The sequence below is a fragment of the Phallusia mammillata genome, chromosome 8 (assembly GCF_965637545.1).
Source record: "Phallusia mammillata chromosome 8, kaPhaMamm4.hap1.1, whole genome shotgun sequence".
NCBI classification, from domain to species: domain Eukaryota; kingdom Metazoa; phylum Chordata; class Ascidiacea; order Phlebobranchia; family Ascidiidae; genus Phallusia; species Phallusia mammillata.
In genome coordinates, this window is record NC_137259.1 from 14006444 (window position 1) to 14019257 (window position 12814).

Consider the following 12814-nt stretch of genomic DNA (forward strand, 5'->3'; position numbering starts at 1 on the left):
ATCTGCTAAATAGCTAAACAACGTCGAGTCATGACCTTTGCAACTTTCTAGATTTACACGCTTTAAAACGGGGGTTGTACAAGAAATAGAAGAGATCGCTTGTTTTGACACACTGGTCCTTGTTCAGTGCTCGGTAATAATATTACGGTGGGCCAATGTGTGTTTTTCATATTGGGGTTTTGTCTCTCCTAACATTATGAAACTGTTGCGTAAAGGCTCAAAGTTTATGGAAGAAGTAAAATGATGGAAATTACCGGGGTTTAAATCAGTGGTTCCCAACCTATGGGTCGCGACCCAAAGTTGGGTCGCTTGTTTTAGTGACAATTACAGCATCTACTTTTGACGCCTCGTAGCGTTACTTTTATATTACCTAGGGCTTTGAATTGTTGCCCAATAATAACTTCATCACAACTTGTCGTGATAATGGTTAAAACTGTTTGTGACGTCATAAAGTGATGTGTTAGCTCACAGTAGAGCGTTGTCTGGCAAATAATGCCTCGATTCAAGTTCGGAATAAATGGAAATGTTTGGTCGTAAAAAACAACAGCGTTTCTTCGTTATAAGGTTATTGATTTGCTAAACTGGCGTAGTAATTTTCAAAAAGCTTTCCTATCTTACAGACAAAAAATACAACTAAAATAGCACGTCCATGGGTCGCGAGAAACCACAAAACTGAATTTTGGTAAGTATTTGGGTCGCGTTAAAAAAAGGTTGGGAACCACTAGTTTAAATAACTTACAACAAACATTACTCACCTGGCGTATCATGACTATTATCCTAACTTAAACTTTTCGCTCTTTCATTTCAATAAACCTTGTAAAAATCTCTGCACTAAAATGATTGCGTTAGGTGCCTAATTTACGGCTTGAATCAAGTCTTGGTGTAAATCAGCGGTTCTCAAACTTTTTTTACATTTGGTCATAACGGTCTCTTCGTATTTTTTTTTGAGCACTCGCGGTCCAAGCAAAGTATATTTTTACAATGAAAAAACAAAACTGCTTAATTACCAACTAAGAGTTAATGTCTCCATGGCAATTTTACGTCACAAACAAGACTAAAACAATATAAATATAGTGCGCGAATAATCGCCTCTGTTTGTTACTCGAAAATGAAACAATGGAGTACTTTTTGTTAGAGAAAACTCATTTGTAGAAATAATTTTTACTTAGACACTTGCAAGATCTAATGTTACGTTAGGGTTAGATTATAAAAATACTTTGCCTCTCGCGGTCCCTCTGAAATCGCGTGGCGGACCCCAGTTTGAGAACCGCTAATTTAAATGGTCAAAAACGCCTTTTTAGATGGAATTTCAAATAACCTACAGTAAGATTAATTTGTACACGGATTCCACGTTAAGCAAACATCTGCTTAACCTAAACAGATGTGTACAACGAAGTACGTAAAAACAGAAATTGTATTTACAGACCACATGATGAAACATGTGTGTAAGTGTATCGTGGACAAAATCGGGTCTTTATTTATCAAATACGCAATTGAAATCAACACTTAATGCGAGTCGCGCAACATTTGGGCTCCACTCCTATTGCCAGGAGTGCTTGTAAGTGGAAATAGAAGTTGAATGAATCAAAGTGAAAATCAGTAAGGTCCAGAACGGCCTCCGCCTCTTGGGGGACCTCCACGCCTGAAAATAAACATCAGTTACTTTATACTTTATCGATGGCTTTGATATAAAAAAATGACTAAAAAATAACGAAAGTCGGACAATTCAACACTTGGTCGATGCACAACCTTTAGGTCCAGGGTAAACAATATGGATTTATCTAGTTGAAAAAATATCAAGTCTCATTAATTTACCATTTTCCAGGTCCGCCACCTCCCCTTCTGTCATCTCCTCTACCCCTTCCACCTCCACCTCTATCTCCGAAGCCTCCACGGCCCCTTCCACCACCTCGGTCACCATATCCACCACGACCACCTGTGACAATAATGGGAGAGGTTAAAGGTCATAAAGATGTGCATGAACTTTCAGTAAAAACTGTATTTGTTAGTCTGTTTGGTCGAACACTGACCCTTCCACGTGTCGCTAAGTTTCCGAATCGGGATTTTGTGATCCACATAAATTTGACGTAAAAATCGATTACTTTTCGATTACTACTGTTTAAATCTGACCCATTTGTTGATAACTGGTTGCAGAAAGATCGCGTTTGCTAACTTTTTGTTATGTATAAACATTTTTTGGGACACACCAAGCTTTTAAAACAACAATGCCTAATGTCTAGTGTTTGGGGACTGTCTCGGCTCAGATTTGCATATACAACGATTTGCTGAAACTTATATCTATTTTTGCGGTTGAAAAACTCGGGTCAAAAGTGACTTAATACATATGTATATATAGCGCTGCGGCCGCTGTCCGATACCTAGATTAATACAGGAACAACATGACTAAAGTGAATTAAACTAAACGTACCTCGGTCTCCACCTCGACCTCCTCTGAACCCTCCGCGATCGCCTCTTCCACCACCTCTGTCCCCTCCATAACCCCCTCTTCGGTCACCCCCATGTCCACCATCACCACGGTAACCACCTCCTCTGTCACCGCCACCACCATATCCCCGATCGCCACCAAAACCACCTCTACCTCTGCCACCACGGCCGCCCCGACCTACTGGAAGAGTCACAGACAAAATATGTAAAAATATTTGGCTTGGTTTTGGTTTCAACAGAAGTAAATTTTGAGTTTCTTAAACTAAAGTATTTGAGATTTTGGGCTCAGTAATTTTCAGCAAACATTGTTCTACTCTGGAATGATATTTTATAATTTGAAGAAAACACTCTACACCAAGGGTGTCAAACTTGCGCGGGCCGCATGCGTCCACAAACACTCAACAACCTTTGTAGTATTTTGTCAGATTTTTATCTAATTGTAATAATTTTTTTGTGTTACTGAAAAGAGAATTACCAGCCCAGCAGCCATATGCGTCAGACTTTTTGTAAGCCTATTGTGTGCAAACAATGCCAAAAAACAGGTACCATTAGCGTCACAATATATATTATGACGAAATAAACAGTTAAAACCGATTTTCACACTCTGCACTTGTGCAGCTCAATCTGTGATTCAAGTTGGAAATTATTTGGAACGTCAATAGATGGTCTAATATATGATATAAACCTATGTATTTACATCTGTAAGTTTAAAACAAAAACCAGCATGTAATTGGCGGATATTGGTAAAATAAGGATCTAGAATAAAAATCACATGCGGCCCTCGTCATAATTTCTAAACTGCAATGCGGCCCTCGAACCCCACGAGTTTGACACCCCTGCTCTAGATTATTACAGAATACAAACCAACTCTTCAAGAAACGTACCTCCAGCGAATCGAGCTAAAAAACAAAACAAACACAAAATTATTAGCAAGGATATTTCTTACAAGGTGTAAGATTATAGGCCAAACCCTGTTTTAATAGGTTGCCCATAGCCTGTTTTTAAAATTTTAAGTTTCTTTTACAAACCAATCTTGCATTGGCAAAATACGTTTTCCTAAAATTATCCTTGTATAATTTTTGCTATTACCTGGTCCTGAAGTTGCCTTTTGTTGAGCAAAACTGACACTCAATATATTTCCTTCATAATCTTTTTCTATAAATGCAAAGTAAACATTTATGACATGAAACAAGTTTTTTTGCACCAAATTAATGCATTATTTGTGACTTTTTTTAACCAAATAGGAAAAGTTTACACTCACTGTTAAACCACTTAATGGCAGCTTTGGCTGATGGTGGATCATCGTAGGTTACAGTACATTCACCCTTGGGCATTCCTGTCTGTTTGTCCATGTACACAAAGATTTTCGGTTCTCGCGTCTTCTTATCTTTCTAAAGCAAGTTAAGAGACAAGGCCTAATTAATGAAAATCAAAGGAGCAGAATGAAATTGATCAGACTAGCATAAGTAGACTTGGTCTTGCATTAAGCCTTGCACAAAAAATGTTACTCTGTTGTATGTTTGGTGGTTGATGAAGATGGCTTTGTTTAACATCAGTAAAGACAACTGGTGTACAATGGTAAGTTGTTTACATTGCCAAATGTCAAAAAATGCAAATTGGACAGGATCAACTAAGTGGTTGAGTGTCTGTCTAATAACTGCTGAATAGAGATTGATATCAAAATTTAAAACAGACAATGTTAGAAGAATTGCCCCAAATCCCCTAAAAAAATTTACAAACCACATGATAAAGAACACAAAAGACAGGTGAGCAGTCAATACTAAAACACTACATCAACATTTGTTACCTTTATTATTCCAATTTGGCCGAAGAAGGAAGCAATCTTTTCTCTGGTAATGTCTTGACCAAGACCAGCCACATAAATTGTGTCGCTCTCCGGACCTGGTGTGTTATCCACAGGTGGTCCAGCGTCTATAAAATATTAATACTGATGAATTTTTGTGGTAGTAGTTAATAATTTGCAATACTTGGGGTTTTTTTGGTCACTTCTCCAGACATATAAGACAAAATTTTCAGGTATGGCCATTTTCCACAATATTAAAATTTTCTTCCAAGCAAATATACCAAAATTTTCCAAGCAAACACAATCATTATTCAACAATAAATATTATATTTGAAATGCACCTCAAACAACTACTAACATATAACAAAGAGAAAAAAAACAGAGTAACATATAACATGGTCACAACTTGGTACCTCTTGCTTTTGTTTTTTGTATGATAAAAACATATGTGATTTATGTGTGAGAAAGGATTAATTATTATAACTCACCTTTAATTTTGTACATCAACAACCAAAATATACCCAAATGGCAAAATTGAGAAAATATTATGTCATGAGATAACTAAATTATTTTTTTGCCACATTCTCGAATGTTATGTTGTCCATCATCATTATATTGATATTTTTTTAGTATGAGACATATGTGGTTGTATCATGCCATGACATTATTAAACACTAAGTTTGAACTTGGTAGCCTAAAAGCTGCAGTAAACCGGATAGTCAAAGGTGTCTTTTGATGGTTTGCTTTAAACTTTGTACAGGTAGTTGTTTGATAGGCAAGTGGTTCTAGGGCAGGCACATTAATAAATCTGGGCAGTTGAAATAGAATACATAAAAAACCAAAATTTGGTTGTACAGGACTAGTGTAAGCAGTAGTTTGGTCATTGTGGTACCATTTCCTGACAGTGCCATAATGTGGCTATACTAGCCCATACAGTAAATGTCTTGTCACCAGCTGCACTAAACATATAGGTTAAAAAAGTGTGCACAGTCTGCAACTTTCTTGCTAGTATGAGCAATTCAGTAATATGTTTCTGTAACATTTCATAGGCAAAATCCATTGCAAGAAACTTGTGTCAGAACATGAGCATCAGCCCTTTCTCTAACAGAAGAAGCTTTTTTTAACATGAGGTAAGAGGGGATACAGAAGAAACACTGGGTTATTCTCTAATGCAGCTCATTAGAGATCACATCCTCAGTATTGTTGCTCTGACAGTACTTAGTTACTTAATAGTTAGCTCAATTAACTTCTGTTGGTCACCCCTAGGTTAGCAGAATTAAATCACCGTACTAACTAAGGTAAAGAGGGCCAAATAAAATTTGAAGCAGTCATAATTTGGCAATTGCATGTTTCTGTCAAATACGCATTCTTTCTGAACAAGGCATGTGTTACAAAAATGTGGATATTTGTTGTTTACAAGCCACCACACAAAAATGTGCCCTTTTCATCCATTAGTTGGTACAATAGTTAAAAAGTTTCATAAGGCCATTGTTGGTAATATTATATATTCCTGTTTCTGTCCTAAACTAAATAATGGCAAGGGAATTATCCCTTGTCATGCAATAAGACAATTGAGAAGATCTGTGGAAAACCAAGCAGTCCCAGAATGTATAAGTGTATAAAGATCAATCAAAAACAAAAACAAAAAACAGTTTTGTCGTAAGTAAGCTGTAAAGCACAATGTTTTTGGTATTTGTATCTTTTCTTGCTTTAGTTCACATAATGAAGTTGGTCATAAAGAAATATATATTGCTAGATGTCTGCTATAGAAAATTCAATTGGTAGTATGATGTAAACACTAATCTCAGCTCCAACCTATATCCAATATACGTTCAAGAAAGAATGACAACCTACTGATTGCACAAAAATATGATAATTGCAAAAAGGCAAATTTGCGTCAAATAACTCATGAAAGGTTCATCAAATTGTCCAACCACTTCTGGAAAACATTTCTCACAGTTAAATTTGCTCTGCCGTCATGTCAATCAGCTTAAGTTTTGCACTACCAATACCACATACAACGGCTAAGGTAACACAGACCATAATAGGCAATATCAATCTTTACAGTTCAAGTGTAAAAGTCTGTCCTTTACTGTTGTAAACAACCTGCATTCAACATGTATCTAGGATGTGGTGGACTTAGCCAATACGGCATACCTCACTACTCCATACTAACATTGCCATTTTCATGCTTACTGTTTGCCAGAATTCATCATAATGAATGAAGTTTTTTTTATCTCCAAGTTACAACCAAAATGCATCATATCTTGATGACAATATGAAAAAGTCACAGAATAGATATATATATAAACTATAATGGTGGCTTCATCAATATTACCTTTTTGCATAAACAATGGCCTCCTTTGAAATATGCATTGCATGTGTCCATTTTAAATGCTTATGATTTGTTGGCAAACAACTTTTGGGGGCATTAAGACCTGTATAATACGAATACCATGCTATACAGGTCATTAAATTGTTTAACATTCAGACATTTTTAAGCAATTTGACTTAATTTGGGGTTCTAGCAGGGTCAAACATAGCCAAGAAACAGCAGAGCATTTTTTAAAACTTTAAATCAACAAAAAAAGTAGTACTTCATCATATGCAGTAATCACCAGCATAAAATCAGCATATGCTCAATCAAGATCATTTTGCTTCTGGTAAACAGCATAAAAAATAAAATAAAAGCAATTTGATTGTTAGCAAAAGACAGGAGTAACTACCAGAGCTAGGATGCAAAAGCAGCTTTTTTATACCACCACAAAGTGTTGATTGTGACTTTAATGTGGTGCAATATATACCACCAGTAGTGGTTAATGAATCCGTATTTCCCATGTGGTGAAATATAAATCTTACCAAACTTCCAAAGAACATGGGATCCAAGAAAAAACAAAATTTCTGGTAACACCTTGCCAGTCACTTATTAATTGCCCCATCATGGGACACATAGGACCGATAAACTCCAAAATATAAACTGATTTTGCACTGAAAACTACCTGTATAAAATGGCACTACTAGTAGTGGCGCATTTTTGGCAGCCTTCTTATAATTCAGCATTTCATATGATTAGGTACATTGCTGTCAATGTACATTTTGTCTGAGTTACAGCTTGTTTAGTTTATAGTATTGTTTTTTTTAATGTATAATAAAGACATTTATACTATTGATTTACAATTTGTTTCTGTAATTGCAACATTTATAGATAACGTAACAACATGGTAGTTTTAGGTTAATTGGATTTAACAAATGCAAAAGCAGTACTTTTGTAACTGTAGATTATTATTTATGTAATTTATCATTATCAGCAAATTTTCTGGAACTAAAGTGTTTTGCTGTAGTGTAGCATTATCCTTTTTCAGGCAAATTCAGCACTTTAGATATCTTGAATAAGCTAAAAATGCTTGCAACTGCGGTTAACACGGATAAATTAGCCATATTTTCACATTTAAAAGCCTAGTTTCGAGTCAGGCCAAAAATTCAACATTGGCAAAGAGGTCCCAGCAGTGTAAGGCATAAATATACAAGAAAAATCACATAGTTGTGTTAATGGTGAATGAATAGAGGCAACTTACCACTACCTCCCCCTTGTTTGAAGCCTTCTGAATCGCCTTGGTCACCACTGAATTCATAAAAAAGCAACCACAATTTATAGCAATGCCCACTTCAATAGAAGCAAGGCACCTTCACCAGTAATATGGCGGAACTTGGATTAATTAAGTTGGCGGCACATTTATACATACAGTATACTAGGCATAAAATATACAGGCATGGGGTAAAGTACAGGGGTATTTTTCAAGAACAAAAAAATCGATACTTTTCCAGGAAATTATATGAATACTCATATTGGGGTACCAGATCGAAAAAAAGAAAAAAACTGCATATCGTGTCTGTGGGTTAATGTAATCTTTTCAGGACACATGAACAATTGGCCTCACACCAACATTTGTTGCAATATATACATTTTGCTAGTTATAAACCAAGGCAGTTTACAGTTTTTCGACACCAGAAAAATCAAGAGTCATCAGCCAAGCAAACTTTATGCATGCATGTTGAGAAAGCATGTCATATTTTTTAGCTCAAATAATATATTGGTTTGGAAATGTACAAACAAAGTAGTTTTGTCATAATGCCCAGTCCTAAAGTTGCTAACACAGGTTGCAATTTCACCCCAAACTTTGTCAAACCCAGGTGGAGAAAAGTAATGAAATTGAGCCCAAACAAACAAGTGTTGGCAATCCCCATGCCTGGAGAAACACAAAAGCAAAAAAAAAACATTTCCTAACATATAAACTTACCCATTTCATGATTGAAAATTGGAAAATGTTTCACATTATTAAATAGGTTTGTTACATGCATTTTTTCGGAAATGTTTATTAAGACACACCCAATCATCAAACATTGATTGATTTGAGAGCTTAGGCTCCGCATGTAAATAGTTCATTAAAATATGTAAAGAGAAATGTCTTACAGATAACTTGAAAAAAAACTGAATTCCAAACTGACAGACATATGCGATATATAGCTGGTAAGTAGCTAGCTTTTTTTCTAATTTTAGTTGTCAATTTGTCAAACATGCTAAATGTTTCACAAAATAGAAACATAACATACCGTGAATCCCCATATCCACCACCACGACCTCCACGAAAGCCGCCTCCCCCTCCTCCACGTCCTTCATAACCACCTCGGCCTCTGCCACCATCATAACCACCACGACCCCCGTCTTGGCCACCTCGGGCACCATCATAACCACTTCCTCTTCCAGTTTCATAGCCACCTCGGCCACCCCCTAAAACAACATTTAAACTTTGCAAACAAACAGGAGATTGACTGCAAATAAATTAGGCATTTACATCAACACACATTGCATTAAAGTTAAAAAACTTTGGTGTTGGTATGCCTCTTTGCACATTTGTGTGTTGTAGAAGTCAATGAACTTATTTGCTACTTGATACGAAGTATATATATAAATGTAGATACGAGATATACACACAAATACATGCAGAAACACTGGCAATACTTGCTTGATGTTTGCCCACAAAACTATTATTATTATAAAAACCTCTATTTTGAGTTTCCGAAGAATCATTCCCACCTTTTTCACGTTGCTGCAAAACAAAGTTAAACAGCATTAAACAACTACAAATTTTATCTTATATTACAGCATAATATATGATGTAGAAATTAAAACTTATGGAGGCCAAGGATGTAAAAGGCCAGATTAAAGAAATTTATTATTTACATAAAAAGCTTAGCAGCTGGAAAATATCCAAAAATGTTATAGTTTCCTAATGATCTGTTCACTAATATAATCTAGTGCTATTTAAACACACCTGGCCGCCAGCATTGTAGCCCCCAGACTGGTTTCCACTTCCTTGGTTGTATCCACCAGATTGACCACCTTGCCCATAACCACCAGCACTCTTTTGTCCATAACTTCCTTGTTGGTTGTTACCTTGTCCAAATCCTCCTTGTTGACCACCCTGACCCTGATTGTATCCACTCTGCTGACCTCCACTTTGTTGACCATAACTGGCAGATTGCTGACCCTGACCATAGCTTCCTGATTGCATTCCTCCCTGGGTTTGTCCATACCCACTAGCTTGTTGACCTTGGTTGTAACCACTTTGTTGTTGGCCACCACTCTGTTGTCCTCCATACATACCAGACTGGGATTGATTTGTGTTTTGACCATACCCACTAGGTTGTTGGGGCTTGGACTGGCCATAAGATTGTGCTCCTTGACCATAGCTTTGCTGTTGCTGTTGGGCTTGTGAGGCAGCTGCAGGTTTTGCTGCGGAATTTGCTGTGGCTGCCCCACCTTGTTGATATGAGCTCTGTTGATTATATTGTTGTTGTTGTTGTCCATAGCCTCCACCACTGTTGGCGGTGTTTCCACCTTGCTGATTGTAGCCACTATATTGTTGGTTCACTATGGAAAAGTATGTTTTAGAATTATGTAGATATAAAAATAAAAAGCAGCATCAAATAGGTTTAAAATATATATATTAAACCATATTACTTGCTTTTATGAATTATTTGTTTTGTGAATTGCTTGGCAGCACAGATCTTTGTTAGCATGGCAAAACTATAGTTATTATGATTTAAACATAAAACGTTTGCATAAATATACTGCAGATACATAGAGAACTACCCGAAATCACATGAGTTTCACAAATACAATTTTGTGCAACAACCATTCTTTCCATTTCCAATATGGCCTAAAGCAGCCAGTATGAATAGTGTGGCAGCTGCACATGCGATTTTTTTTTTTCAAATAAATTTTTGCACGCCAAGTTTTGGGGTTTGCACGTGAAAATTTCCCACCAAAGGCATTTAATTGGGCTGTCTTGACCTCTTTTACTTGCTTTGCGCCTGCTGAAATTGGTCTTGCACCAGAACTTACGGGTCGTGCATGTGCGCAATGCAGGTCCTGCATGCACAAGATCTCGTCGGCAACTGCCATGTTCTGCAGACTGGTAAAGCAGTGGTTCCCAACGTTTTTGTACCTTTGTTTCTTGCATTAAACATTATTATACTTTCTGGTGCTCAATTTTATAACAAAGCAATATAAATTATAATGTTTAAGTGTGTTGTGATGTCACATTGGAGGCAACAATCACAAAAATGGTGAAAACGTAAAAGTTTTTACTGTTGGTAATGATACTTAAAATGTTTGCCTTCACAGACCCCAGATTGGAAAGTTTTATTTTTGCGCGGAGGATATTTTTTTCGTCAAAATAATTGCGCGGATGTTTGCACGGAATTGCAATTTTCTGCGCGGATCGATAGACTTTTGATTGACAGGTGGATTTAACGATTAACGCAATTTGTATGTAACGCCTGCAAGACTATCCAGCCGACAAAAAGAACTAAAAAAAGTAATAAACACGACGAATCTTCAGTTTTGCTCTATTGCGCACGCAGCTGTTCTGCTAGATTCTACAATTTTTCATTTTCATAACGATTCAAACATTTTGCTGATTTGTTTTGTGGGGATCGTTTATGATTGCCAAACTGCTCTTAACTGTTTTTACTTATTTGTCATACAGAAAACATTTTTTATGTAACTTGCCTAGCCGACAGTCACTTTAATAGTCAAACTACGTCCTAAAAATACAGATAAATGTACTTTTAACGACAACGTTAGCGAAACAGAAAAATGTTATTTCAAGCGTGACGATCGGTAAGTTTCGATGTGCTTGACTGATTTACGTGGATTGTAAGTTCGCGAAATAATGACGACTAGAACTTCATTGTAAAACGAAAATATAAAATTTTAAAGAAAGTTTATTATAGTTACCTACGAAAGCTGTGCCAAGTTGCGCGGACAACATTTTTTTGCGCGGATTACATGTAAAAAAGCCTAAATTTGCGCGGATTACAAGGGGAAATCCAAAATATTGATAAATCCTCCGCGCAGGCCATTCTTTCCAATCTGGCACAGACCCCCTAAAACCAATGGTTTTAAACCATCACCCCTTGGCGGTTCGAAAGTGAGCCCCTTTTGGACATTTTGAGCGGTGGCGCGTCATTGATTGCTGGCGAGCGGGGACGGCGGCATTATGCGCGAGTTATGGACTTCGAGTTAATATTCGGAGCTGAGCCCCCGATATTGCAATAACCAGTTAGGGCTTTTTGAAAACGGCATGTTCTGCAGAAACAGAATATGTTAGTCGCTTTTATTCTGCGAAACGCGTTAAAGAGCATTAAGCAGTCATATTCATAGGCGTATTAATATTTGTGGTTTCCATATTTTTTCAAACCAATGCCATCGATGGTTTGATAATGCTTACAAAAGTATTGTGTTAAAATTTTTTTGTTCAGCTTTGTTTGGTTCGCGAGATATTGGGGTCGAAAGTGCACCCTTTGCGTGGTTGCTGGCGCCTTTTTTTTGCTGGTTGCCAGGATCGCATAGGTGGTTGGGAACCACTGGCCTAAAGTGAGTAAAAAACAACAAATCGAAGATGTTAAGTAACTTACTTCCACCAGCTTGTTGTGGGTATTGTTGAGAGTAACCATATCCATAACCTGCATTCTGTCCACCAGCTGCTGCACCCTGCAATAAATCAGTGTAAATCAACGAGATGCATGTCATTACTTTTTTCAGGAAAAGTCACACCATAATTTTATTAACACCTTGTTTTAGTACAATTTATTTTCTGCAGAAACAGTACCTGTTGTTGGCCAGTTTGTCCACCTTTGGCCATTTGCTGACCATATCCATACGGTTGTTGCTGTTGTGGTTGCATTGTACCGCCACCACCGTAACTTTGTTGCTCTTAATAAATAACAAAAGTTACACAGTTATCATAAGGCCCAAAGTAACACAAGTTTTACTGGCTGCCCAAGCTAACATATTTTTACACAATTTAAATACATTCACTTACGTGTGTTCATTGGTTTATGACAAACAATTTCCGCAGTTGTTCTTTGCAAAGTCGCGACTGAAGTTGTTTCCAAGTCAAACGTTGAATTCCTTTCCGATTTTTTATGGATGAGTTGACGGTAACTAGATTTTTTTTAGGTGAGATATACAAAGTATTGGTCTATCCTGCAACACTA

The 12814-nt window shown here is 36.9% G+C and overlaps 1 protein-coding gene across 3 annotated transcripts; it reads right to left on the reverse strand.

Annotated features, from left to right (window-relative positions):
- Positions 1-1396: 1396 nt before the first annotated feature.
- LOC145204088 (uncharacterized) lies at positions 1397-12792 on the reverse strand. 3 transcript variants are annotated; one of them, XM_080076511.1, is made up of 14 exons: positions 12640-12791; positions 12427-12530; positions 12233-12308; positions 9583-10181; positions 9312-9357; positions 8861-9038; positions 7825-7871; positions 4253-4377; positions 3707-3836; positions 3535-3600; positions 3330-3344; positions 2429-2626; positions 1816-1936; positions 1397-1642 (listed from the first exon to the last, which is right to left on the reverse strand). In XM_080076511.1, the coding sequence occupies exons 1-14, from the start codon at positions 12647-12649 to the stop codon at positions 1597-1599; spliced, it is 1761 nt and encodes a 586-aa protein (XP_079932637.1). In that variant the 5' UTR covers positions 12650-12791; the 3' UTR covers positions 1397-1596. The 3 variants fall into 3 exon arrangements, with proteins under 3 accessions (XP_079932637.1, XP_079932638.1, XP_079932639.1); XM_080076512.1 differs by having other exon boundaries at positions 1453-1642; positions 2429-2623; positions 12640-12792; XM_080076513.1 differs by having other exon boundaries at positions 1453-1642; positions 9345-9357.
- Between the last annotated feature and the right edge of the window lie 22 nt (positions 12793-12814).